The sequence below is a fragment of the Mustela erminea genome, chromosome 4 (genome assembly GCF_009829155.1).
Source record: "Mustela erminea isolate mMusErm1 chromosome 4, mMusErm1.Pri, whole genome shotgun sequence".
NCBI lineage: Eukaryota > Metazoa > Chordata > Mammalia > Carnivora > Mustelidae > Mustela > Mustela erminea.
Genome location: NC_045617.1, coordinates 83,439,397 through 83,466,418, shown reverse-complemented (window position 1 = coordinate 83,466,418; position 27,022 = coordinate 83,439,397). Strand labels below are relative to the sequence as shown.

The following is a 27,022-nucleotide window of genomic DNA, read 5'->3' as shown; positions in this document are numbered from 1 at the left end:
TTGTGAAAGATTTTGTTTTCCAACTGTGTCATCCTGCATAGGTGATGCTCCTTGTAGTCAGGCAGAAGTGGGTCTCACTGGCTGCCCAGAGTGTGTCAACGTGTAGGTTCAGGTAATGATGCTGTGTTTTCATTGCACTAGAATATCTTTTCCAAGCACTCATGTCCATGAGAACAAATCAACTAGTATTAGAGAGGTTGTGGTGAGGTTGTGGTAAAAAGGGCGTGAAGCAGTGTCTGGTACATAGAAGGCCTTCTATTTTTTATATATATATATATAATTTATTTATTTGACAGACAGAGATCACAAGTAGGCAGAGAGGCAGGCAGAGAGAGAGGAGGAAGCAGGCTCCCCGCCGGGCAGAGAGCCTGATGTGGGGCTCGATCCCCGGACCCTGAGATCATGACCTGAGCTGAAGGCAGAGGCCCTTAACCCACTGAGCCACCCAGGTGCCCCCTATAATATTTCTTGAATGAATGAATGAATGAATGAATGAATGAATGAGTGAAGGAAGGCTAGGTTAGTATCCAGTCTCTCCTTTCACCTCCATCCCCTGCCCCACTATCCCATTTCCAGGAAGGAAACTTTAACTGGCTCTGTTTTCCACTTGTGTCGATTAGTGAGTCTCAGTGCTACATGTAGGCTAGGATCACCTGGGGAGCTTTAAAAAAACCACCAATCTGTAGTTTTATTCCCAGACCAAAAAAAAAATTTTTTTTAAGTCTCCAAGTTGATCTTCATGTGTAGCCAGAGTTGAGAACTACTGTTCTAATAATGTGTGTTTATTCTTCCATGTCTTGGTTTATTAAATTGGTGCCATCCATTGGTTCTTTTCTCCCCCCATTGATTCTTTAACATGACAGATGGGGTTTAGCTCATACTATACCCTCTCTTCTCATGGTTGATAGTTAAATTATTGTAAAACTTCCATTTGTTGTCTTTGGAGACTTCAGTAATTTAAAATCCTCTTTCTTATTTCATGTATTTTTAGCACTGTCATATGACTCCCAGTTTTATAAGATGCAGATATTAACTTCCCTGTCCTCTGTTCACTTGGCCTTCCATACCCTGCTCTTTGTCCCTTACACTTATTTTATTTTTATATAGCTGGAGTCATTAGCATTTATATTCTGGCCTCCAGCCACAACAACTCTTCCATACTTTGTCCATCAGCTGAGTCCAAAAGTTAGAAACTAGTAACCTTGGTTTACATTTTTATACCTATGTAAATATCATCTAATACCAAGTCCAATGGTAGTAGCTAAGATATATAATATAAAGCTTATTATATACCTCGCACTTTATGAACATCAGTTTTTAATATTCGTAATATCTTAGAGTCCTTTTTAACAAATGAGGAAACTGAGGCCCAGAGAAGCTAAGTATCTTGCCTAAGAATAGGAAATTAGAAAGTAACTGGGCCAAGCCTTGAAGCTTCCCCTATGGGAAGATAGGATAAAAATGTCTTTTCTTTAGGTTCAAGTTTAGGACACCTACCAGCTGGAAAGAGAATGTCCATCAGGGATATATACACATTTTTTCCTTTCTCTTTTTTTTGGGGGGGGTGGGGTTGGAGGTGATGGTTGTCTTTAGCCCCTATTATGTAACTCTGGTCAGCCTTCTTTTTTCCATTTCTGTTAGTGACAGATTTCAGCCACTTCAAGATCCCCCTCTTTCTCAGCAGATGGCATAGTTTTCCGCTTCATGTACAAAACTGAAGTCATTGGGGTAAACACCTAATTTCCTTCTCCCTTGTCCCAGACTTCTGTACCTGCACGTCACATCTTACCAACTATTCTATCTCAAAGGAAGGGTGCCCCACCCTCTAACTTTGATTCAAAGTTAATCTTTCCATGTGATTTTATTCTCCTTTGTCCCAAACCTTTGTCCCAAACCTTGTTGGGACTTGGCCTCAACAATTTGCTCTGCTCTATGTTCCGTTGCCATTATTCCTGCTCTAGTTCCTCTCCTCAACCTACAAAACCTGCTCAAGACTCTCAACCTAGAAAATTCCTTCAACTCACCTCTTCCTTTTGCCACTGTCTGTTCTTTTTCCATCATGGGCACCGCTTGGAATAGTAGTCTATACTTCTTCTTCTTTTTTTTTTTTTTAAGAATTTATTTATTTATTTGACAGAGATCACAAGTAGGCAGAGAGGCAGGCAGAGAGAGAGAAGAGGAAGCAGGCTCCCCGCTGAGCAGAGAGCCGATGTGGGACTCGATCCCAGGACTCCGGGATCATGACCTGAGCTGAAGGCAGTGGCTTAACCCACTGAGCCACCCAGGCGCCCCGAGTAGTCTATACTTCTTGATGCTACATCTAGTCTGGTGGTTCAAATTCACACTTCACTAGTCATGCAAACTTCCTTCTGTTCAGCCTTCCTGCATGGCCAATTTTCTTTTGCTTTACTTCAATCCTGGGTGACATCAGCAGTTCTTTTTAAAAAGAGCAGTTTGTCCTTGGTGAGAGACTTTGAGCCTTTCTGAGATTGACCAGTAGTCCCACTAAACTGAGGCAAACTGTTTTGAAATTATTATTCAGCTCGGGTATTTTTTAGCCATCGAACATTTAACTATAATATGTTGACTTGATGTCCTGTGAGATGAGGCAATGACTGTTGATTTTGCATTTCACAGATTTAAATGTTCAAAGTACTAGCTAATGGCTTCAAGCTCTCCTAAAAGAAGTTCCCTTCCTCAGCTAAAAGAAAAGGTCCCGCTGAGTTTGAGATGAGGACTTGCATTCTGGAAAAGGTGGTTTGTCCCTGTGAAGCGGAGGTATCTGTTTTCCAATTTGGAAGCAGATGGTCCAGCATGAAGAGAGGCCAAGACTTCAGAATCTTCACACTCATTTCTGTCTACCCATTGTGTCAGTATCCAAAGGTAAAAGGTTATGCAAGGCTCTGGGATTAGGGGTTCTTGCTACCAGCAATAAAATCCATATGTGCTAGAATGACTTTTTCCCTCAGAGTAATCACCTCCCAGTCATAAAACAAGGGACAAAACCTGCGATTGTTTGAAACCTTGTCCAGTCATACAGGTAGAGTACCATTAAGTGGAACACAGAGGAATATCCTGTTGAAAGGACCTAAAAAATGATTCCTTTATTTTCAATTTAAACCACATTAAAATTTGCTTCACATTCAGGCCATAAACTTCCTGTATGACCTTTTATTGTTTTCTGGACTTTCTCACTCCCTTTCCTTCTCTTCTCCCACATGATTCATAGTTTCCATTTCTTTGAGTTTCCCCCAATTTTCTTCCATACCAGTTATTCTACTAAATCTCCCTTGCTCAAGGGTCTGTCCTTCCAGAGCTGTTCTCTGGCTCTCATCTAGTCTCTCTCTGGGCCTATTGTCCCACTGTCATCCTGGGACTTTCCTTCACGTGGGTTGGATTCACCTTCTGCTAAATCTTCTTTCTCTTTCTTGGTTTAGTCATACTCTGTGTTATTGGAATACTCCCTCCTAAGGAATTTTGTATGGGAGAAAAATTCTCGAGCCTGTGCAGATCTGCAAATATCTTCATTTGCCTCTCACGTGTGACTGAGAGTTCAGCTAGACATGGAATTCTAGGTTGAAAATAATCTTTTATAGAATTCTTGGGGACAAAAATGGTTCCTTTATATTCTAGTATGCATTGTAGTTGAGAAGTCAGTGGCCAAACTAACCTGTGTTTCTCTTTGGAGATTTTTAGTGTCTCTTATGCCTAGTGTTTTGAAATTTTAGTATGTTCTGGAGGTGAGGTTTTTACTTCCCCATTTGCTGTGTTGGGAACTTGGAGGGGCGTGTGTGTGTGTGTGTGTGTGTGTGTGTGTGTGTGTGTGTGTGGCGGTGGCAGGGTGCGGAGTTGGGGGGACTTTCTAATCTGATGTTTGGTGTCCTTCAGCATTGGGAAGCTCTCTTACACTGCTTGCTTTGAAATTTTCCTCCTCTGTTTCTCTCTTTTTGGCCATCCCATAAATCAAATGCTCATCTTTCCATAATGACCCTCTATATTACCTATCTCTTCTCTCGTATATTTTTCACCTTCTGATTTTTTTTCCCCGAGTGATTTCCTTGACTTAATTTTTTCAGACCATCCATTGTCTTTTGAATTTTGGCGACCATATATATATATTTTTTAAAGATTTTATTTATTTGACAGAGAGAGAGATCACAAATAGGCAGAGAGACAGACAGAGAGAGAGATGAGGAGAAGCAGGCTCCCTGCTGAGCAGAGAGCCCAATGCGGGACTCGATCCCAGGCCCCTGGGATCATAACCTGAGCCGAAGGCAGAGGCTTAACCCACTGAGCCACCCAGGCGCCCCGTGACCATATTTTTTAAATTGGAAAGATTTTGTTCTAGGATTGTTCTTTCTTCATAGCAGTTTCTTTTTTGTCTTGAATGTAATATTTTCTTAAATCTCTCAAAATATATACATTAGAATTGGCAAACATTCTCTTCCATTCCCTGAATTACATGTATTCTTCAGGATTAGTTTTCTTTGTTTTTCTGGTATTTCTCTTGCTTCTGTGGTCCTTCTCAATTGCTAGTGATCCTTTATTTTAAAGAAATTATGGACTGGTGTGGGTTTTTTCTGCTGTTGTGTGAGTATGAAGGAGGTAGTAGTAGTAGCTAACATTTATGTAGTGTCTATCTATGTTCTGGACACTTTGTTGTGAACTGATTCAGTCATCTCCCAAACTCTCTATGAGAGACTTACTATGCTATTTCATTAGGTTTAATAATATGCCATCAATTGTAAAATATACCATCATTTTGTTTACTTCTAAAAGGTAAATGTCATTGAAATATGACATGCCATAGGTTATAAAACACATTCTGATTTTGGAGACATTACAAAATCTTATGGTTGATGAAATAATACATTACTATTCCCTTCTTACAGTTGGAGAAACTGAGGCACAGAGAGATTAAATAACTTGTCCCTGGTTACACAGTGTTACCTATAGTGGATTTTACATTTGAACCCAAGTGATCTGGCTTCAGAATTTTACCACTATGATTAATTAGTGCCCCCATTGAGTGGGGACTCAAACTGAGGCATAGGAGGGCTCTGAGTTAGGGGGACTTTAGGAACATGAGTCAGGGAGCTCACTTTCTGGTCCCAGGTCCTCCAAATGCTACAACAAGGAAACCTTTAATTTGAGGCACCAACATTCATAAAGAAGCTTTGGCTTTCTCCACAAAATTTGTTCTCTTCCATTAGAGAAGAGTGGCCTGGGTTTTTCTTGCCTGAAGTTTGTGCTGGGTATAGTGGCCTGGGGGTGTCAAAGGTACCATGTGGTACAGTTGATCCCCATCAGCCAGCCTTCCAGTCAAGGTCATGTCTCCTTCTCCCAGCCCTGGGGTTTTAGTGGAGTAAATGGGCTTCTAGGCCTCAGGAGCTCCTGTGGTGAGGTCTTGGTACTTTCTCTGCCTGGCTCATTTGTCCATATCGTCTCATCTGCTTTCTGCCTTCCAGAAACACATACACATCTCTCATCTGCTGTTGATCCATCTCCCATTCTTTTCACTGTTGTGGTTTTATTCTAATTTTATGCATTCATTTTGGTGGTGTCTTGGGAGGGATTAGGGGCAATGGGAGGCCGATGCTTATGTCCAGGCTTGAGCCAGAAGTCTCTAGAACTCTATTTTTAGTGAACAAAATCAAGATTATGAAAGCACGATCACCATAGGAGAAATTAAAATAATCACAGTATAGCTAGCAGCAAAGAAACACTTATAAAACCTTAGAAGTATGTTTGCTTGAAAGTTTCCCCAAGTGCAGCTGAAGGGACAAAGTTTTCTAGGTAAGATTATCACCACAGCAATATTTTTTAAAGTTTCAATACATTGAGGCTTATTATTTGCTTTATGAAGGAATTATTCTTGCAAAAGATTAACCACATGATTGTCCCAAATTTCCCAGGAGGCCTTTCAGACTATGATTTTATTTTCAGAACACTGTGTGGAGATCTACGTATATACATTCACACAACTTTTCAGCACAGAGCAAGATACTTTTTCCCTCTGGATATTAAAAATTCAATTCTTGGAAAATACAGTTTTACTTTTATGTTTAATTCATTTTTGTCATCTTGTCACAAGACCTCTTACTTCTCCGATATATGGTTATTTTAGAGCTTTGATTTAATAATTTCTTTCCTCAGGGTGGCTGAGTCACCCAGTCTCCCCTGGGTGGCTCAGCCATTTAAGCATCTGCCTTCAGCTCAGATCATGATCCCATGGTTCTGGGATCGAGCCCCACATCAGGCTCCTTGCTCAGCTGGAAGCCTGCTTCTCCCACTCCCTCTGCCTGCTCCTCTGCCTACTTGTGCTCTCTCTCTCTGTCAAGTAAATTAAAAAAAAATCTTTAAAAAAATAATTTCTTTCCTGTAATCTTATAATATTTCTTATAACATTGTGGCATAGGTATTTTGCTGTGTAAATATATGTAGGACAGGGATACTGGTCTCTCTTTAGTCAGCAGATGATCCTGACTAAACAGGTTGAGTACAGCAGAGCCTTGAAGACATTTTGCATTCAACTTAAAAAAAATTATTGTATTTATTTGAGAGAGAGAGAGTGTGTGCACGGGAGCATGTAAGCACAAGCTCTGTGGGGTGGGAGAGCGGGCCAAGCGGAGGGAGTGGCAGAAGGGGCAGATGCTCCTGAGCAGGGAGCCCAATGCGGGGCTTGATTCTAGGACCCCAGGATGGTGACCTGAGCCAAAGGCAGGTGTTTAACTGACTGAGCCCCCCAGGTGCCCCTCCATTCAAATTTTAATAGGAATGGATAAATGACCAGAACCCAAACACAAGCCACTAGTACCAGGAACCTTTTTATTTTCATTTTATTATTTTTAAAAGATTTTGTTTTTAAGTGATCTATATACCCAGCATGGGGCTCAAACTCACAACCCCAAGATAAAGAGTCATGTGCTCCACCGACTGTGCCAGCCAGGTGCCCCAGGGACCTAATTTTTAAATTTTGCTTTCAGAGTCTGTACTGAAGCAGCTGTATAGCCAACATAATTTCCTACACAGTTTTTCCTACATTTGACAGCTCTGCACAATGATAATTGATATGATACTTTGATGATTATTTGTTTGGTTGCAGGGAAGAGAAACCTACTCTGGTCACCTCCAAAAAGCTGTGGTGAGGATGTTTATGAAACAGAACTGAACTTGGTGGGGTCAGGTTCTCAGGGAGTTCTGGGGCCAGTCTTTTTTTTTTTTTAATCTTGCTTTTCTAGTAAGTGTCTGGTGGCTTACTTACTGGTGGCTTTTTCTTCTCTGTCAACCAGCTTTCTCCATCTCTTCTTTCAGTGTTTCCTTCCCTTTCATAATGTTTGCTTGCAAATGGATTTGACTTACCCTGGGCCCAACATAGTCCTGTAGCATTACTGGTCCTGCTGCCGATTTTTTCTTAGTTTCCTGAACACTAAACAGAGAAGAAGGGACCCTGTTCTCTTTAGGGGCTGGGTTTTGACTACCTGACCAGCCAGTGAGTCATGGTTCTTGGGTCAGGTATCCATCTCTGATCCAAACAGCTATGGGCCTGAGCTCAGGGTGAGGACATGGAAGAAGGAGCTTGATTGCTTAGGCAACATGGCAGATTCTATTGAAAGGGGGTGTGGGCAAGTCAGAGGATGATTGGCAACTTTAGTTTTTTTTTTTTTTTTTTTTTAAATTTATCAGAGAGAGAGGGAGAGAGAGCGAGTACAGGCGGACAGAATGGCAGGCAGAAGCAGAGGGAGAAGCAGGCTCCCTGCCGAGCAAGGAGCCCGATGCGGGACTCGATCCCAGGACGCTGGGATCATGACCTGAGCCGAAGGCAGCTGCTTAACCAACTGAGCCACCCAGGCGTCCCGATGATTGGCATCTTTAATGATGCTTGATTTCATTGTTGGAAAACTTTAAGTATGTTTGGAACAACTTGGATGCATGAATTCATGTTTTAAACTGTAAATTGCATGAGACTAAATACAGATCAAGATTTTCCACCTGGAAAGCAGGGTAGTGCTTGGATTGAGATGTGCTGTAGGTATTTGTGTTGGATTTGAAAGACTTAGGTATAATAAACAGAATGCAAAACAATATCAGCAATAATCTTATATTGATTATACATTTAATGATAATATTTTGGATATATCTTTTTTTTGTTATTAAAGATTTTATTTATTTATTTGACAGAGAGAGATCACAAGTAGATGGAGAGGCAGGCAGAGAGAGAGAGAGAGGAAAGCAGGCTAGCTGCTGAGCAGAGAGCCCGATGCGGGACTCGATCCCAGGACCCTGAGATCATGACCTGAGCCGAACACAGTGGCTTAACCCACTGTGCCACCCAGGCGCCCTGGATATATCATCTTAAATAGAATATATTACTTACGTTATACTAGGTGTTACTACTAGGAAATTTGAAATTAGTATGTAGTTTGAATTATATTTTTATTGAACAGAGCTAATCTATTCCAATATAAGACTTTGCTTTTCTATAATCATTGATGATGAGATTTCATCCCTCTCGTCTAATAAGACAGTTTTTTATGACTAGTGGTGAGGGGTTTACAGATAGTTAATAATCTCTTCTAAACTCTTCTGCCCATGTAGGTCACTATCTGCCTTTTCAGCCCAAGGAGAGTAGCAGTGGCCAGAACCATCACCAGGAGGAGATAATCCACAAGTTGGCCATGCAGTTGAGAAACATCGGGGACAGCATTGATTGTGGGATGGTTCAAGAGGTGGGTCTTCTGTTTCCCCAGCAACAGCCAGTCAGGTAGCCAGGAAGAGCAAAGAGAACAAGGGCCGTCAAGTGGCTGAGACGCCCAGGAATTAGCAGAACACGTGGATTAATGATGTCCAGATCACGAAACCTTAGATCTGAAAGTTGTGAACCTGAGTCAAAGCCAGTATTGATCTCACACTCTCTACTCAAACTGTGGTCCACAGAGAGCTAGACAGCAGAGGTGGCATTTGGCAATTGGTCAAATGTGCAAAATCTCAGGCCCCAGCCCCAGTGCTGGAATCAGAATCAACTTTTTTACACATGCCCTGGGAGATCTGTGTGCACATTAAAGTGTGAGAATTGTTGCTCCCCACCCTCAAACTGGGGGGCCTATTAGATTCACCTGCGGAGTTGTAAGCACTATAGCCGCTTGCGCCCCACCTTGAGGGGTTCTGACTGAGTTAGCCTGAGGTGTGGCCTGGGCAGCAGGCGGTTTAAAGGCTCCCCAGGTGAATCTAATGCTCAGTCAGGGAGGAAAGAACCTCAGCCTTCCTGGTGGTTTTCCTCCTTGAACTATTCAGAAGTGATGCTCTAAGCCCTACTCCTGCTGGTTTCTTTGCTTCTTTGTTTAGAGATACTAAGGGAAAACAGGAAAGAAGAATAATTACTGTTTGATATCTTAGAGGTGCTCAAGTCCACTGGGACCAAACTATGGTTGGCAGTGGAGAGAGAATGATAGGTGGGTTCCATGGTTGGGGGGAGGGGGTAGGTGGCGGGCGGTAGCCCTCATAGCCCAACTTCTTTTTTATTTTATTTATTTATTTGAGAAAGAGAGAGAGAGAGACAGAGATCACACAAGCAGGGAGAGGGAGAAGCAGACTCCCCGCTGAGCAAAGAGTCTGATGGGGGCTCAAATCCAGGACCCCAGGATCATGACCAGAGCTGAAGACGCTTAACTGACTGAGCCATCCAGGCATCCCCAGAGCCCAACTTCTTTCCTCAGATGGACCTGTCCTGTGATGATTTCTTGCTTGTCACTGCTGCTTCCATCACGCTGGCTTCAGGGGGTGCCATGTCCTCTTTTAGGGTCTGGTCCAAAGGCGGACCATACTCAGCCTTTCCCTCAGAGAAAACATTCCCTGTTTGTCTCATCAGACAAAACATGAATTAAAGCTCCCAGCAATATCACACTACTAAAAATAAGAAGGAAACCAACACAGAGAGTCAAATACAATATTTGACGGACCAATTTCATTCAAACACATTTTATTTAGTGCTTGCTGTATGCTAGACTCAGTTCCAGGCATTGGTAGCTAGAACAGAGAGCAGAACAGAAGATGAGGCTACTCTCATTGAACTAGTAATGTAGGAGGGACACAGTAAAGCCGATGACTAGCCAGACAGAGATGCAGGCTCAAAGCAGGATTGGAGATGCTGAGTGAGGCAGAGTGACTTTGGGGAAGGCCTCCCTTAGGGAAGCAATATTTGAACAGAGAGTGGCAGTTGGGGAGTGAGCCATGGGAACACCTGGGGAAAAGTGTTCCAAGCTGGGGGACAGGGAATGTAAAGTCCTTGTGACAGCAACAGGCTTTAAGGCAACACTAGGAGGCCAGAGTGGCTGGAGTGGAATGAGCTGAATTCTAGAAGGTGGCCTCGGTCTTAGAGACAGTGGTCAGGTGTCTGCGTTCCACCCTATGCATAAGGGAAGCTTCCGGGGAAGGGAAGCAGCGAGTACCAGGAGCTGGTTTACATTTAGAATGGGGACTGTCTCCCTGGGCAGAGAGTAGGCTGTTGTGAAAATCAAATGAGATAATCCGTGCAAATCACTTAGAACCCAGCCTGAGCCACAGAAAATGATTGCTAAATGTTATCTCAGCCAAAAAATTAATTTGTTTTCTGCCATTGCCCTTTTCATCATTGGAGTTGACCACCTCTTTGCTATGGATCATTTACCACAACATCCTCCTCATAGTCACCATTTTCCTTCCAGGATCCAGTCTTTTCTGTAGGAAAGTTTTCTCTGATGACTGTACTTTATGAATTCTGGGAAGGTCCTTAGCTCAACATTCCTGCGTCTTTATCCTCTAACTCTGAGTACTCTATTTTTTTTTTCTCTGAAGAGGAGAAAACAGAGGAGGACAAATCACAGCACCTGTTTTCTTTTTCTTTTCTTTTTTAAGATTTTATTTGTTTACTTGTCAGAGAGAGCGAGCACAAGCACACAGAGTGGCAGGCAGAGGCAGAGAGAGAAGCAAGGCTCCCTGCTGGACAAGGAGCCAGATGTGGGACTCCATCCCAGGATCCTGGGATCATGACCTGAGTGGAAGGCAGCAGCTTAACTGGCTGAGCCACCCAGGCGCCCCACAACACCTGTTTGCTGTATTTGCCTCAACCCAGTCAAGAAGGCACTGCTCTACATAACCTCCTATTCCATTTTTCTTCCTTCCTTTTTTCCTTCCATCTTTTCCTCTTTCTTCTTTCTTTCTTTCTTAAGATTTTATGTATTTGAGAGAGAGAGAGAGAGAGAGAGATCAGGAACAGGGTAGAGGGAGAAGCAGACTCTCCACTGAGCAGAGAGCCTGATGTGGGGCTCAATCTCAGGACACTGGGATCATGACCCCAAGGCAGACCCTCAACCCACTGAGCCACCCAGGGGCCCTATTCCATTTCTTTTTATTGCTGAATATTATTCCATTTTATGTATTATCCATTCATCAGTTGATAGACATTTTGGTCGTTTCATCTTTTTGACTGTTAAGAACAGTGATGCCATGAACATTTGTGTAGAAGTTTTTGGGTTGACATATGTTTTCAGTTCTTCCTGGAGCATATCCAGGAAGTTGCTGAGTCACTGGGCAGCTTTACATTTAACTTTTGAGGAACTTCCTGATGGTTTTCCACAGTGGCTGTACCATTTTACATTGTGGCCCAGCAGCAGGATGTGAGGTGACAGTTTCTCTATGTCCTTGTCAACATTTGTTAACTGTCTTTTATTACAGCCAGCCTGGTGAGTGCAGAATCTCATAGTGGTTTTGACTGTCACTTCCCTGATGGTTAGTGTTGTGTATCTTCTTGTGTCCTCACTACTCTTTTTTTTTTTTTTTAAAGATTTTATTTATTTATTTGACACAGAGAGAGACATCACAAGTAGGTAGAGAGGCAGCAGAGAGAGGGGGAAGCAGGCTCCCCGCCAAGCAGAGGGCCCGATGCGGGGCTTGATCCCAGAACCTTGAGACCATGACCTGAGCTGAAGGCCCAATCCACTGAGCCACCAGGCACCCCCTCACTGCTCCTTTGTATATCTCTTTGGAGAAATGTCTAGTCACATCCTTTGCCCATTTTAAAATTGGGTTATTTGTCTTTTTATTATTGAGTTGTAGGAGTTCTTTATACATTCTTTTTGCAAGTTCCTTTTCAGATCTTATTTGCACATTTTCTTCCACTTTCACTTTTGGATGGTGTTCTCTGAAGCACAGAAGTGTTTAATTTTGATGAAGTTCAATTTATCTATTTTTACTTTAGTTTCTACTGCTTTTGGCGTCATAGCTAAGAAACCATTGCCTCACCCAAAGTCATGAAGATTTACATCTATGTGTTCTTTTAAGAGATTTATAGTTTTAGCTCTTCAATTTGGATCTTTGATCCATTTGAAGTTAGTTTTCATATATTGGTATGAGTTAAAAGTTCATCTTCATTCTTTTGCACATGGGCAACCCAGTTGTCCTAGCACCATTTGTTGAAAAAAACATTCTTTCCCTGTTAAATTGCCTTAGCATTCTTGTCAAAAATCAATTGAGCTTAAATGCGAGGGTTTATTTTGGGACTCTCCATTCTATTCCATTGATCTACATGTCTATCCTTATCCCTGCCCTAGCTTTCCCTGAAGCATATTACCAAGCTGGCTTTGCCTTAAACTTTTAAAAATATCTTGTCCTGGACAAGAACACCTTTAAATAGAGAACAGTAGGGGCGCCTGGGTGGCTCAGTGGGTTAAAGCCTCTGCCTTCGGCTCAGGTCATGATCCCAGGGTCCTGGGATCGAGCCCCGCATCAGGCTCTCTGCTCAGCGGTGAGCCTGCTTCCCCCCGCTTCCCCCTTTCTCTCTGCCTGCCTCTCTGCCTACTTGTGATCTCTGTCTGTCAAATAAATAAATAAAATCTTTTTAAAAAAATAAATAGAGCACAGTACATTTAAAAGAAATGAAATCTTGCCATTTGCAACAACATGGATGGAACTAGAGCGTATCATGCTTAGCGAAATAAGTCAAGCAGAGAAAGACAACTATCATATGATCTCCCTGATATGAGGAAGTGGTGATGCAACATGGGGGCTTAAGTGGGTAGGAGAAGAATAAATGAAACAAGATGGGATTGGGAGGGAGACGAACCATAAGTGACTCTTAATCTCACAAAACAAACTGAGGGTTGCTGGGGGGAGGGGGTTTGGGAGAAGGGGGTGGGATTATGGACACTGGGGAGGGTATGTGCTTTGGTGAGTGCTGTGAAGTGTGTAAACCTGGTGATTCACAGACCTGTACCCCTGGGGATAAAAACATATGTTTATAAAAAATAAAAAATTAAAAAAATATATTTTTTAAAAAAATTCCTCCAAAGTTTGGCTCTAGAATGTTCAAGACTTTGCTGTTTGAAGACTTAAATCAAGCAATTTTAATAGAATTTCAAATCTGGAATGGTATATTTAATATATACTCATCACTTATTTACCTTTTGTATGCTGTTTAATCAAGTGGTCACATTGACTTTCCAATCTATGTCCATTTGGCAGAAAGCTCGTGAGAATTGGCCAGAAAGCCCCAGGTCCTGCAGCGGGACCTTCGTGGGAGCTGCCTGGGCTCAGCCCAGGGTCCTGCAGGATGTCCCCCTAAGCCTACGACAAAGCGCTCTAAAGGGCAGGTGCATGTGCAGCCCCAGTCGTCTCTGAATGGTGGCCAAACCCGCCCTCTACTCAGTACTCCCAGGAGCCTGCCTCAGCATTGGCAGCTGGGGCCTGCCACTCCCCTAGGCCCAAACCCTAACCCAGAGTTGGGTTCTCAGGCTTCCGTCCCCAGAGTCCTGGCCCTCAAGGGCAGGGCCATATGGCGGGGCGCTGCCTGCCACCCAGGAGGAAACCATACCTTTGGCAGCTGCAGGAAACAGAGCGGTAGAAACCTGCATGTCCACCTCAGACCACCTCACCTTCAGCGCCCCCTTCTGCAAAAAAAAAAAGCTAGAGACTGAGGCTCAGGCCACACCCTAACTCACCTCTGCACCGTGGGAGCTTGCCTGGGGGGGCGGAGGGGGGGTGCTCCAGGAGCCCGCTCATGGTCTTGCACAGCTGCAACACGCACCTAGTGAGAAAGTGCTCTTAGCTCAGGGCGGCGTGGCCCGAAACGCCGCCCAACGCTGCCCAATTCTCAGGAGCATTCTGCCCAAATCGATATCGATTTGGGCAGAATGCTCCTGAGATTTGGCTGGAAACCCCTGGCGGAAGTCACTTCTGGCTATGGGGGCCTTCAGGGGAGCTGCCTGGGCCAGCCGGAGGTCCCAAGTGGTTGAGCCGTTGGGGCTCAAACCCTGTGAGAAAGCATTCTAAAAGTCGGGGGCACGCGTGGCCAAACCCTCCCTCTACTCAGCCCCCTGGGGTTTCATTTTCAGCACTGGCAGATCAATTGGGCCTGCCGTGACATTAAGCCCTATCCTGAACCCTAGCTTGGGTTTTCAGTCTTCCGTTTCCAAGGGCCTGTCCCCCAAGCCCTCCAGATTTGGGACCCAGGAGCCTCACCCCAGGAGTCCACTTTCCACCCAGATGGAAACTGCTGTTTGGAGCTGTGCAGAACCCTTCAGAGGTGGAAAAACCTGTATGCCCCCCTGAAACCTACACCCCCACCTTCTGTAGCTCCCTGGCTACAAACCCGCAGCCTGACATACCTCCTGACCCTGCCCTCAACTTAGCACCCCAGGGATCCGGCTCCAGCACTGGCAGATCGTGCCTTAGCTTAGCTCACCTCAGGGACCCCTGTCAGCTCAAGGCAGACTTGGAACTCCCTCTGCCGCAGAGCTCTGGGATCCCCCTCCTTCCTCCAAAATTACACTGGCCCAAGTCTTTCATGAGAAAAGGAAAAGGCTACCTCCTGAATGCTTAACACCTCCTTTCCTCTTCTGTCACATTTCTCTCCACCTACCTGTGTACCTGGGCAAACTGTAAGGAACGTATCAATGGAACATGTACATGCCCTGAGATCTGAATCTTCCATGGCAGCTTTTTTTTTTTTTTTTTAAGATTTTATTTATTTATTTGACAGACAGATATCACAAGTAGGCTGAGAGGCAGGCAGAGAGAGTGGGGGGAGGCAGGCTTCCTGATGAGCAGAGAGCCTGATGTGGGGCTCGATCGGAGGACCCTGAGATCATGACCTGAGCTGAAGGCAGAGGCTTTAACCCACTGAGCCACCCAGGTGCCTCCCCATGGCAGCTTTCTGAGGATTCCTTATGCAAAAATAAACTAGCGTATCCTACCACAGTGTGTTTGAAAATGATCATCTACAGAATAGGAGAGTGAAAATCACTCCACTTTTACCTCACTCTTCATGAAGCAGAACATGGTCTTCTTTTCTTCATTGACTTCAATTCCAACTCGTTTCTGTGCCGTGGTAAATCCTTTGCTTCAGGGATAGGATTTCGTGATTTCTCACTTGCATAGAACACCCAGAGCTCATCACAGCAAGTGCCCTCCCTAATTGCCATCACCCATTGAACACTTCCCCCACACCCCTGCCTCTAGCAACCCTCAGTTTGTGCTCTAAGGTGGAGTCTGTTTCTCATTGGCCTATCTTTCTCCCTTCACTATATTCATCTGTTTTCTTTTTGAAAATTCCATAGGAGTCAAGTCATAGGGTATTGGTCTTGTCCTACTGATTTTGCTTAGCTTAATCCACTCCAGATCCATCCACATCCTTGCAAATGGTAAGATTTCATTCTTTTTGAAACTGGGTCCTATTCCATTGTATATAGATATAGATATAGATCACCCACATCTTCTTTCTCCATTCCTCAGTGAATGGACATTGGGACTCCTTCCATAGTTTCGCTACTGTTGATAATGCTGCTATAAACATCACGGTGCTTGTACCCCATTAAATGTGCATTTTTGTGTCCTTTGGGTAAATACCTAGGAGTGCAATTGCTGGATCCTAGAGTTCAGTTTTTAGCTCTTGGAGGAACCACCATACTTTTTTCCAGAGTGGCTGCAACAGCCCGCATGCCCACTGACAGTGCAGGTGGGTTCTGCTTCAAGCAGAACATTATCTGCCAGCAATTTCCTAAGGAGGAAACGGAAAACTTGTGGGATAACCTGACTCACCCAGCGTCAGGCATGAAATTTACCCCAGGGTTGCTGACGCCAAGCCCCTTGAAACCACCAGCATGCCTCTATCCAGGAGAATTCCCAAAGAATCTCCTTCTGACTTCAGCACCCATGAAACTGGGTGTCCCCAGCCTGAGTTCCCAGATTGTGGCAACACATACCTAGGCAGAAAGTGCTCTCAACAGCGGGCATGAGTGTGGCCTGAATTGCACGATGCTGGCCAATTCTCATGAGCTTTCTGCCCAAATTGATATCGACTTGGACAGAAATCTCGTGAGAATTGTTCAGAAATCCCCAGCAAACTCCTTTCCAGCTACATGGACCTTAAGGGGACCTGACAGGGCCTGGCCCCAGATCCCGAGTGGTCGCAGCCCGAACCACGCAAGAAAGTGCTCTAAAAGCCAGGTGCACACATGGCCAAAACCTCCCTCTGCTCAGCCCTCTGGGTTGCCAGTCTCAGCACTGGCAGATCGGGCCTGACGTGCCACTAGGCCCTAACCTGAACCCTAAGTTGGGTTTTTAGGCTTTCATCCCCAGGGGCCTATCCCCCAAGCCCTCCAGATTGGGGACCCCGAGCCATACCACAGAACTCCACCTGCCACACAGAAGGCAACCGTGCCATTGGGAGCTGCGCAAAACCCTCATACTTGGAGAAACCTACATGCCCCCCCTCAGGCCACCCTGACCTATGGTACTCCTTCGAACCACAAACCGAGAGTCTGAAGCTCAGGCTCACACCCTCCCACATCACAGACCCCAGGGAGCTTGCCTCCACGGGGGCCCTCAGGGGAGCCACGTGGGCCCATCTGATGGTCCACATGGCCACAACATGCAACTAGCGAGAAAGCGCTCCCAACACCGGGTGGGTGCCCGGCCAGAATCACCACCCAATGCCAACCAATTCTCATGAGATTTCTGCCCAAATCAACATTGATTTGGGCAGAAATCTCATGAGAATTGGCTGGAATCCCCGGGCGAACTTGCTCCCGGCAGCGGGGTCCTTCGTGGGAGCCACCTAGGCCTGGCCCAGGGTCCTGGTTGGTCATGGATGGAAGCCTGTCTGAGAGAACTCTAAATGCTGCGTTCACATGTGGCCTGGATCTCCTCTGAATGCCTACCCAACCTCCCTCTCCTCAGACCCTCTGGGAGACCCACCGAAAGGTGAGGCTTCCATGCCCCTTGGCCTGAAACCCAACTCTGGGTTGGGTTCTCAGGCTTCTGTCCCCAGAGTCCTGGCCCTGAAGCCCCCCAGATTGGGGACCTCTGAGTCACACCCCAGGAGGAAACCATGCCCTTTGGAGCTGCACAGACCCCTCAGAACAGGAGAAACTGCATGCCCCACTGAGACCACTGCCAACATTGGCAGCACCACGGGCCATAAACGCGGAACCTCATGCCCGCCATTAACCCCCTTGGTGATCCTGCCTTTGTACCCACAGATCTTTCCTGGACTTCCAGGCTGTCATGGGACTCTTCATGGGGCATATCTGGGAACAAAGGTCAGGTCAGGGCCACAGAAACCTCTGGCACTGGTTATAATGAGACTCTGAGATGTCAGTGGAGTCCCAAGCCATAGGTCATCTCAGAGTTTGTCTGCAAAGACACAGTTGGTAGGAAACACAGATGCTGACAGAGGGTAGAGAAGATGGAAAAAGCTATGTTTTTTGTGGCCTAGGACAGGCCCATGCCAGTGCCACAGAGGGCCCAGGAAGCTAGGTGCCCCATAACATTGCTGAGGACTCATTCAGATTCGTCCTGAAGCCCATACATGCTGGATCCTCTGCTAACTCAGGAGAACCCTAAATGTGCTCATGGTCTTGGCCTGAACAAGATGTCCATCAGTGTGGTATGTAACCTGAATGATATAGCCACAAGGCAGTGGGGACTGACTCAGCTAAACAATACCTACGTTGAATTCCACCACAGAAAAACATGTTGGGGGAAACTCGAGAGAGTTTCTGTCAGAGAAATGGGGGGGAGGATTCCTGAGGCCTTAACTTTTGGCCAATCTCACTATCATCTTTCTTTTCATTCAAGGACAGGGGCTGGGGTCAGGCAGGACAGATCACAGAGTCTTCCCACTCTGCCACTGGAAAGGAAGAGCCCTCTCCACTATCATCCAACATTTTGCAGATCTGGGGTGTGGGAAACTACCACCCATGGGCCAATTGGACCTCCCCCTATATTCTTGTAATCAGGTGTGGCTGGAACATTAGATGGTCTGTGGCTGCTTTCAAGCCACAATGCAAGAGTGCAGACATTGTCAGAGACACCATGTGGACTGCAACACCTAACAGAAAATCTTTACAGAAGACATTACAGAAAAGTCTGCCAATCCCTGGTCTCAAAGGTCGTAGGATCTTGTCCCTTCTTTGAGTAGAATGTAGCGCCTCTGGGACAAATCTAATTTCTTCACCCCCAGAGGCAAGGACTTCCATCCTTTTAGCCATAGCACCATCTCCATCCTCCTCTACTGACACCTTGAATGGCCCGTCTACAAGTCTGCAGTCCAATGGGAATTCATTGTCATTTCCATGGTAGTGATGTTCAGAAACGGAGGTGTAAGTGTGAACTTGTGAGGGTGAGTGTGTGTTTCCTCTTTGGTAGCCACAGTGTGCAAGGAGAATACAATACAGTAGCATGCTTTCTGTCCCCCAGGAATGGCCATGCAATGTGGTTGCATAGTGATCTCAGAAGGAAGCCACCTTCATAGAACAAAATTCATCTGTGAGGACTCCCAAGTCCCTTGTCCTGGACACTAGGTTCCACTGAGGCTGGGGGCACACAGAGGGGCAGAGACTCCCCCTGCCCATCAGGGATTTGAAGGACACCTTCTGTTCCAGGACAAAAGATCTCCAAACCATTCATCCACCTGTCACCCAGCCAGGCAACCGTAAGAGATCTACTCCAAGCGGAAAGGACAGACTGAGAGACAATTGACAGCCTTGTGTGACAAGTGCCACAACAGGGGACACTCAGGAGGACTGGGGGTATGCAGGGTTGGACAACCTGGGGGTGGGGGGCCGGGAATGCTCCAGGAGGGTGATCACAGCTGTGATGCGATGGGGGATGCTCTGGAGGACTGGGGGTGTGCAGGGTTGGACAGACCGGCGGACAAGGGGACCAGGGGTGCTCCAGGAGGATGTCACAGCTGTGCCCTTGTGTGGCTACACGTGTCAGTGTGACTGGGCATTGGCCAGACTGGAAATGATAGCGCAGGTGAGAGGCGGTGACCCTAAACTGTCTCTTGCAAGGCAAAAGTTTGGTAATGAAATTTCTTACAATACGCTTTCATGTCACATGCATCTGTGAGTCCCTAAAGCTGATTGTGTAGAACATGAAGTACATAGTGGGCCATGGCTTTCAAATCTATGGTGCTGGCAGCAGAGCACATTGATATTTCTTTTGGCTGCTTTCACAATAGGATGACTTTTACCACCTTCATCTCCAATCCCAGGACAGTGAACGAAGGAACACAGATCTACACTTTGAAAAGTCAACACAAATGTGCAAATCCAAGTTCTCACAGGAGCTAAAGGTTCAGGACCAGGATGACAGAAAGGGGAGGCTTATAGCAAGGAACCAAAGGAACACATCATGTGCATGGGAGCTGACCCACTTCTCTACCTGTTGGGAGCAAGCCATACCTGACCGGAGGGAGTCCCACCTGCACCTGGTCCGTCTGCTTGCTGCCCTTGAGCAGAGCGGAGGATGGGCTGAGCTGGCTGTGGGTGGCTGTGGTGGGGAGATAGCCAGCTGGCCACAGATGCTACCTGCCAAGCACATATAGGCCCATTTCCTGGTCCTGAGCTAAGATGAAACAATCATTGTGTTTAGTGACCTATTTCGGGAGACAGGTCCTATGCTCAGTGCTTTGGTGACTATATCTTCTCCTATTGTATTCTTTAAAAACAACTCAGGCAGGTAAGATTGACATACAAGAAGCTGTCCTATAGTTAATGTATGTAACTGCCCTGACCCTAACCCTAATACCTAGTTAAGAGATACTCGATTTAGGATACTGCTCATTAATTAGAGGATGGTTTTCAGGAGGTAAGGAATTCAAGGACCAACCTTCTTCGGTCTTACTCTCCCTTGAATCCGGTAAATCCAAACACATTCGACCACGTGCTATCTGGAGAGTGGCCACACGGGGGCAACAGTGCCCCAAACCCCACTGCAAAGCCAATTCTTCCTTCATCCTGTCAAACCTTGTTCATTCAGTGTTTACAGATCATGGTAGAGATGATGAAAAGTGTGACTTTGTTGAATTTTTAAAAAACTGAAAGAATTCTTTCACCCTGTTAAGAATAGAACTTCGAGAGCACATTAAGGCCCAGGGGCCTGGGAAAGGGCTACTACTATGGAATCTATTCAGGTCTACTTAGGAAACAAGGATGGCTTCTAGTCCACTTCTCTGCAGGAAGAATTTGTGTCAACTAACAGCCCTGAATCCACACAAAATACTGCCCCTCAGAGGAAAACAAAGGAGAATCAACAGCCTCCGGAAGCAGAGAAAGAACCACCCAGGAACAAAGAGACCACAGTGACTGACTCAGGCCAATTTGCATTTCTGTAGGGTTGTGGGTCAGGCAGAGTGCACATCTTGATGCTACCCTTTGGAACCTGTGAAAGCCTCCTGGCCCGTTCCTCCACGAGACACCCCCTACCCCTTTACAACTCCATCCTGCTTCTTGGAACTCCCCTTCCCCTTTTTGATGCCATCGTTCACTTTGCCCATCACTGTCATTATATAGAGTACATTGAACTACTTACTATTCTGTCATTTAAATGGTTTTTTTTTTTTTTTTTATTGTCTGGTGGGAATTGATACCTTGCATCATCTACCCTAATGTAGAATCCCTTGCCGCATTGCATGACTTCACTGTGGACTTGGAATGCCCTCACAGTATCGTGGGGCTAGTGTCCTGGGCAAGGTCCTCACTAAGCTGGCTCAGCAGTTGCAGTGAAGGCCGGACCCAGGCACTGCTATTTGTGTGCAGGTAAGGCAGAACAGCCAAAACCTTGGTTTGGGTTCAGAATTGCTCATGGCCCCTCAGCCACATCAGATGGCTTGGGGGCACACCCTGAAGACACTGGCTAGTCCAGTGTTGCCCTGGGGAATCTCCATGGAACAGCCTTTGTGTCCAATGGGGGGACTCCATAGGAGCAGGGGCGATGGGATTCAGAACTCCTGAGATAGAATCCATTGTGGAGACTGCCCAGAACTTAAAAACATTTAAAAATAGAACTACCCTACAACCCAGCATTCGCACACCTTGGTATTTACCCCAAAGATACAGATTGAGTGAAAAGTAGTGGCACCTGCCCCGCCCCCTATGTTCATTGCAGCATTATCCACTCTAGCCAAACTATGGAAAGAGCCCAGGAGTTCATGGACAGATGAATGGATAAAGAAGATGTGGTTCATATCAACAACAGAATATTATTCAGACATCAGAGAGGATGAAGACTTACCATCACATCCACCTGGCTGGAACTGGAGGGTATTATACTCAGTGAAATTAGTCTATCAGAGAAAGACAATTGGGACATGGGTTCACTCATATGTGAACAGGAGAAACACCACAGAGAATCAGAGGTTTAGGGAGAGAAAACTGAATGGGAAGTCATCAGAGAGGGAGGAAAACCACGAGAGACTCTTCATTACAGAAACAAACTGAGGGATGCTGGAGGGGAGGTGGAATGGGGGTGAGGTAACTGGGTGATGGGCATTAAGGAGGGCATGTGATGCAATGAGCACTGGGGGTTATACACACCTGATCTATTATTGAACACTACATCTGAAACTAATGATGTACTACAGGTTGGCTCACTGACATCAGTTAAACAAAAAGAACTCAAGCAAACACTCCTAAAAATCTGTAGGGAACCAATAAAGATACTGAACAGCCATTGCAATGTTGAAAAAGAAAAACAAAGCTGGAGGAGTTACAATTCCAGATTTCAAGTTATACTACCAAGTTGTAGTCATCCTAACAGCATGGCACTGGCACAAAAATACACACAGTGCCCTAGGGAACAGGAGAGAAGCTCAGATATAAACCCGCAATGGTGTGGCCAATTAGTCTTCCACAAAGCAGGCAAGAATATTGAAAAGGAAAAGGACAGTCTCTCCAACAAATGGTGCTTGGAAAACTAGACATCTACTCACAGAAGAATGCAATTACTTTGCTTCCTTACACCATACAAACACATAAACTCAAAACAGTTTCAAGACCTCAGTGGAAGACCTGAAACCATAAAAATCCTACAAGAGGGTACAGACAGTAACTTCTTGACATGGACCAAAGCAACATTTTTCTAGACTGTCTCCTGAGGCAAAGGAAATAAAAGCAAAAATAAACAACTGGGACTATATCAAAATAAAAAGTTTCCACACAGCAGAAGAACTAGGAAGAAAGAAGTAATAATAAGAAGACAACCTACTAAAAGGGAGAAGGTATTTTCAAATAACCTATGCAGTAAAGAGATAGTGTCCAAAATATGTGGAGTGGATACAACTCAACACCGAAAAACAATCCAGTTAAAAAATAGTCCAAAGACATGAATGGACATTTCTCCAAAGAAGAAATACAGATGGCCAACAGTCCCATAAAAAGATGTTCACCATCACCCAAGCTCAGGAAAATGCAAATCAGAAGTATAATGAGATATTAGCACATACTGCCAGAATGGCTCCCAACAACAGCACAAGGAACAGCAGGTGCTGGGAGGGTGTGGAAAAGGGACACTTCTGCGCTGTTGGTGGAAGAGCAACCTGCTGCAGCCACTCTAGAAATCAGTATGGAAGGTCCTCTAAATGTTACAAGTAGAGCTACCCTAGGATACAGCAACCACACTACTGGGTATTTACCCAAAGCATACAAAAAAATAACATAAAAGGATGCATGCTCCTCTACGTTTCTTGCAGCATTATTTACAAGGTCACAATATGGAAGCAACCCAAGTGTCCATTGATAAAGTGCTGAATGAGCTGAGAGATATGTACACACACACACACACACACACACACACACACACAGTGGAAATTTACTTAGCCATAAAAAGAATGAAATCTTGCCATTTGCAGCCACATGGATAGATCTAGACAGGATTATCCTAAGTGAAATCAGTCAGTCAGAGAAAGACAATACCATATGATTGTCACTCTTCTGTAGAACTAAGAAACAAACATACATAAATAAAGGAGAAAAAAGAGACAAACCAAAATACAGATTCTTAACAGCAGAGAACAAACTGACAGTTACCAAAGCAGGGGGTGAATGGAGGGTTGAGTGAAATCGATGAAGAGGACTAAGACTACACTTTTTTTGATGAGCAGTGAGTATTATATAGAATTACTGACTCACGCTATTGTACACCTGAAACTAATATAACATTGTCTGCTAACTTGGCTGGTATTAAAATAAACAATAAAAAAGATTTTTCTTTCAGTAACCTATTTGAAAAAGCTTTGATACACAATGTTCATATGTCCTACTTTGGAGTACTTTCTCATCACTATTTATTCCCTCTATGCCTCCAATTCAAATTTCAGTAAATTCTTATATTTTACCTGTTAATCCTAGCCCACAGGAGCCATGGTCCCTTTTCATCCAGGATCAGCACCTATGCATTCAAGAGAGTGTAAGTAGCGGCGCCTGGGTGGCTCAGTGGGTTGAGCCGCTGCCTTCGGCTCAGGTCATGATCTCAGGGTCCTGGGATCGAGTCCCGCGTCGGGCTCTCTGCTCAGCAGGGAGCCTGCTTCCCTCTCTCTCTCTCTCTGCCTGCCTCTCCATCTACTTGTGATTTCTCTCTGTCAAATAAATAAATAAAATCTTAAAAAAAAAAAGAGAGAGTGTAAGTAGAGAAAGATGCCATGTTATAATCCAGAAAACTATTGCTGTTTCTGTTCTAGTACAAGATGGTAACAGTGTGTGACAGGTTTCAGAGCTGGTTTGTTCTCTATACTGGATCACTAATTCAGTGATCATGACTTGGATCCATTTGGCTACTAGATTTCCTGTGTACAAGCTTGCTTCCAAGTGCATCCATGGAAGACACAAAAGTGGGTGGGCTCAGTGCAGGATAGGAAGAGGGTAAAGTACAGACAAGGGTATGATCCTTCCTCTGATCCAGGAACTGACGTGTGTGGGTATGGGACACAGAAGCAAGAGGAAGCCCACCAAGCTCCCCAAATGAATGCTGGAAGTGCAGGTCAAGGGATCTCGTGATGTGGGGTGTGGAGGCTGCTCTGAGCTACCTCTGGGAAGGAAAAGGGGGAAGGAATCGGAAAGAGATACTGCCTGCCCCTGGCCCATGCCACCTGCCCACTGCTCCTGGCACACATCAGTCTACACTGCTGACACAGCCTGGGCTCAGGAAGGGCTGGCTCATGTCCCCTGCACTCAGTGGGGCAGCTGGCTCCAGGGCTGCGGGACATGCAGAGGGCAGTGGCAGGGAAGGCTGGCCCTCCAAGGTCATCCCCTCTTTGAGCAGACAGCCCTGCAGGACTGCTGAAAACCCACTGAGAGGTTTGAAAGACATTCCATGGATGAACTAAGGAATGGAGAAACACAAAACAATATTGGTTTTTAAGGTCACAGCTGTCTCCTGAGGAAGAGTGAGGGGAGAGGAGGGCAGGCCAGGCTGAAAAGGAAGATGTGGGTCTCCTGATTGAGGACCTGCAGCCTCCTTCCAGGGCAGGGCATCATCCTCATCTCTCAGGGGATTGATGGAAGTGTTCCATCAGGGGACTGACAGAGCTGCCTCTTGAGACAGCTACCCAGGCATCGGCTTGTACAAGGCAAAGGATGAGGGCCAGATGGAGGGAGGGCAGTACCCCGGCAGGCCATGGGGCAAGAGCAGAAGCTCATGACCATGAAGATGATGAAAAATAGGAGGCGGCAGCATGGGAGCCCCTGGCATGAAAGTAGCCACAGGCACAGTGCCCACAGCTACAGTGACTGGGCGCCTTCTGTGCCAGGCATGGTTCACTTCAGTGGACTCCAGGTTAGTGCTGACCACAACACTAGCAAGTGTGCACCACCACCACCCTCCTCTCTCCATGCTTCTGCTAGGAATCACAGTCACCAGATCCTGATCAGTTTTCATGGAAACAGAGCACTGGCTCCCACCACACACTGCCCCTCTGGTGGTGGTCTAGTGTGACTCTCGTGCATCGCCAGAGACTGCTGTGTACCTGCCTCCACACAATTCAACAGACAGGAGTGTCCCTGAATTTCACAGGTTTTGATGAGACAGACCACAGGCCCCACATCACCACCCACCACCAACACCCAGTTGGTAACTCGGGACCTTGGCTATTTATAAGCAGCTTGAGACAAATGAAAAAGAGAACCTATGAAAAGTTATGGGATGCAGCTAAAGTAGCTCTAAGGGGGATGTTCATAGAAACTCAGGTCCTCATCAATCCATCTGAAAGCTCTCCAATAACCAACCTAATATACACCAGAAAGAAGTGGAAAAACAAAACAAAACAAGCAAAGCCTCAGATCAGTAGATAGAAGGAATTAACAAAAAGGAGAGTGGAAATAAATCCAAAGAAGACTAAAAAGACAAAAGATCAGTGAAAATATGAGTTGCCTTTTTTGGAAACTGACAAACTGACAAACTTTTAGCTAGAAAATAAGAGGGCTCAAATACAATGAGGAAAAGAAAGATAATTGATTCCTGTCTCACATGAAAATCCTAGAGGAGAACACAGACAACAACCTCTTCAACCTTGGGCACTGTAACTTCTTGCAAGACATGTCTCTAAAGGCAGGGGAAACAAAAGCAAAAATGAACTATTGGGACTTCATCAAGGAGCTTCAAAAAGCTTCTGCACAGCAAAGGAAATAATTAACAAACGAAAAGGCAACCTACAGAATGGGAGAAGATATTTGCACGTGGCATGACGGATAAAGTTCTGGTATCAAAGATCTACAAAGAACTGCTCAAACTCAACACCCACAAAACAACGAAACCACTCAAGAAATGGACAGAAGACAGGAAGAGACATGTCTCCAAAGAAGACACACAAATGGCCAACAGTCCATGAATAAATGCTCCAGTCAATTGTCATCAGAGAATTAAAAACCACAATGAGATACCACCTTCCAGCAGTTAGGATGGCTAAAATTGACAGGAAACAACAATGGTTGTCAAGGATGTGGAGAAATGGGAACTCTCTTACACTATTGGTGGAATGCAAGCTGGTGCTGTCACTCTGAAAAACAGCATGGAGGTTCCTCAAAAAGTTAAAAGTAGAGCTGCCCTACAACCCAACAATTGCACTCCTGAATATTTACCCCATAGATACAGATGCAGTGAAATGAAGGGGCACGTGCTCTCCAATGTTCATAGCAGCAATGTCCACAAGAGTCAAACTGTGGAAGGAGCTGAGATGTCCTTCAACAGATGAATGGATAAAGAAGATGTAGAACACACATACCACAGATTAGTATTCAGCCATCAGAAGGGATGAATGCCCACCATTTGCATCGGCATGGATGGAACTGGAGGGGGTTATGCTAAATGAAATCAGTCAAGCAGAGAATGACAATAATCATATGGTGTCACTCATGTGTGGAACACAAAGAATAGTGTGGAGGACCACAGGGGAAGGGAGGGAAAACTGAATGGGAAGAAATCAGAGAGGGAGAAAAACCATGAGAGACTCTTAATCATAGGAAACAAACTGGAGGAGAAAGAAACCTGAGCTATTACAAGGAATATCACAAAAATACAAAGGATCATTACAGAGTACTATGAGCAAGTGGAGGCTAACACCTTGGACAACCTAGAAGAAATGGTTAAGTTCTTAACAACAACCTAGAATGAACCTAGAAGGGGAAAAAAAAATCTGAATAGACTGATCACTATTAAAAAGATTGATTTGATAGTCAAATCTTCCCAGGAAACAAATGCCCAAGACCAGACA

The 27,022-nt window shown here is 45.2% G+C and overlaps 1 protein-coding gene across 1 annotated transcript in view; it reads left to right on the top strand.

The window, feature by feature from the left end:
• Positions 1-21,754, top strand: part of PXT1 (peroxisomal testis enriched protein 1) — a 61,966-nt gene extending 40,212 nt beyond the window's left edge. The window contains 2 exon segments of the mRNA XM_032339749.1: positions 8,599-8,729; positions 19,532-21,754. Coding sequence (XP_032195640.1) covers positions 8,599-8,729; positions 19,532-19,864 — 464 coding nt within the window. The 3' untranslated portion in view covers positions 19,865-21,754.
• Positions 21,755-27,022: the final 5,268 nt, after the last annotated feature.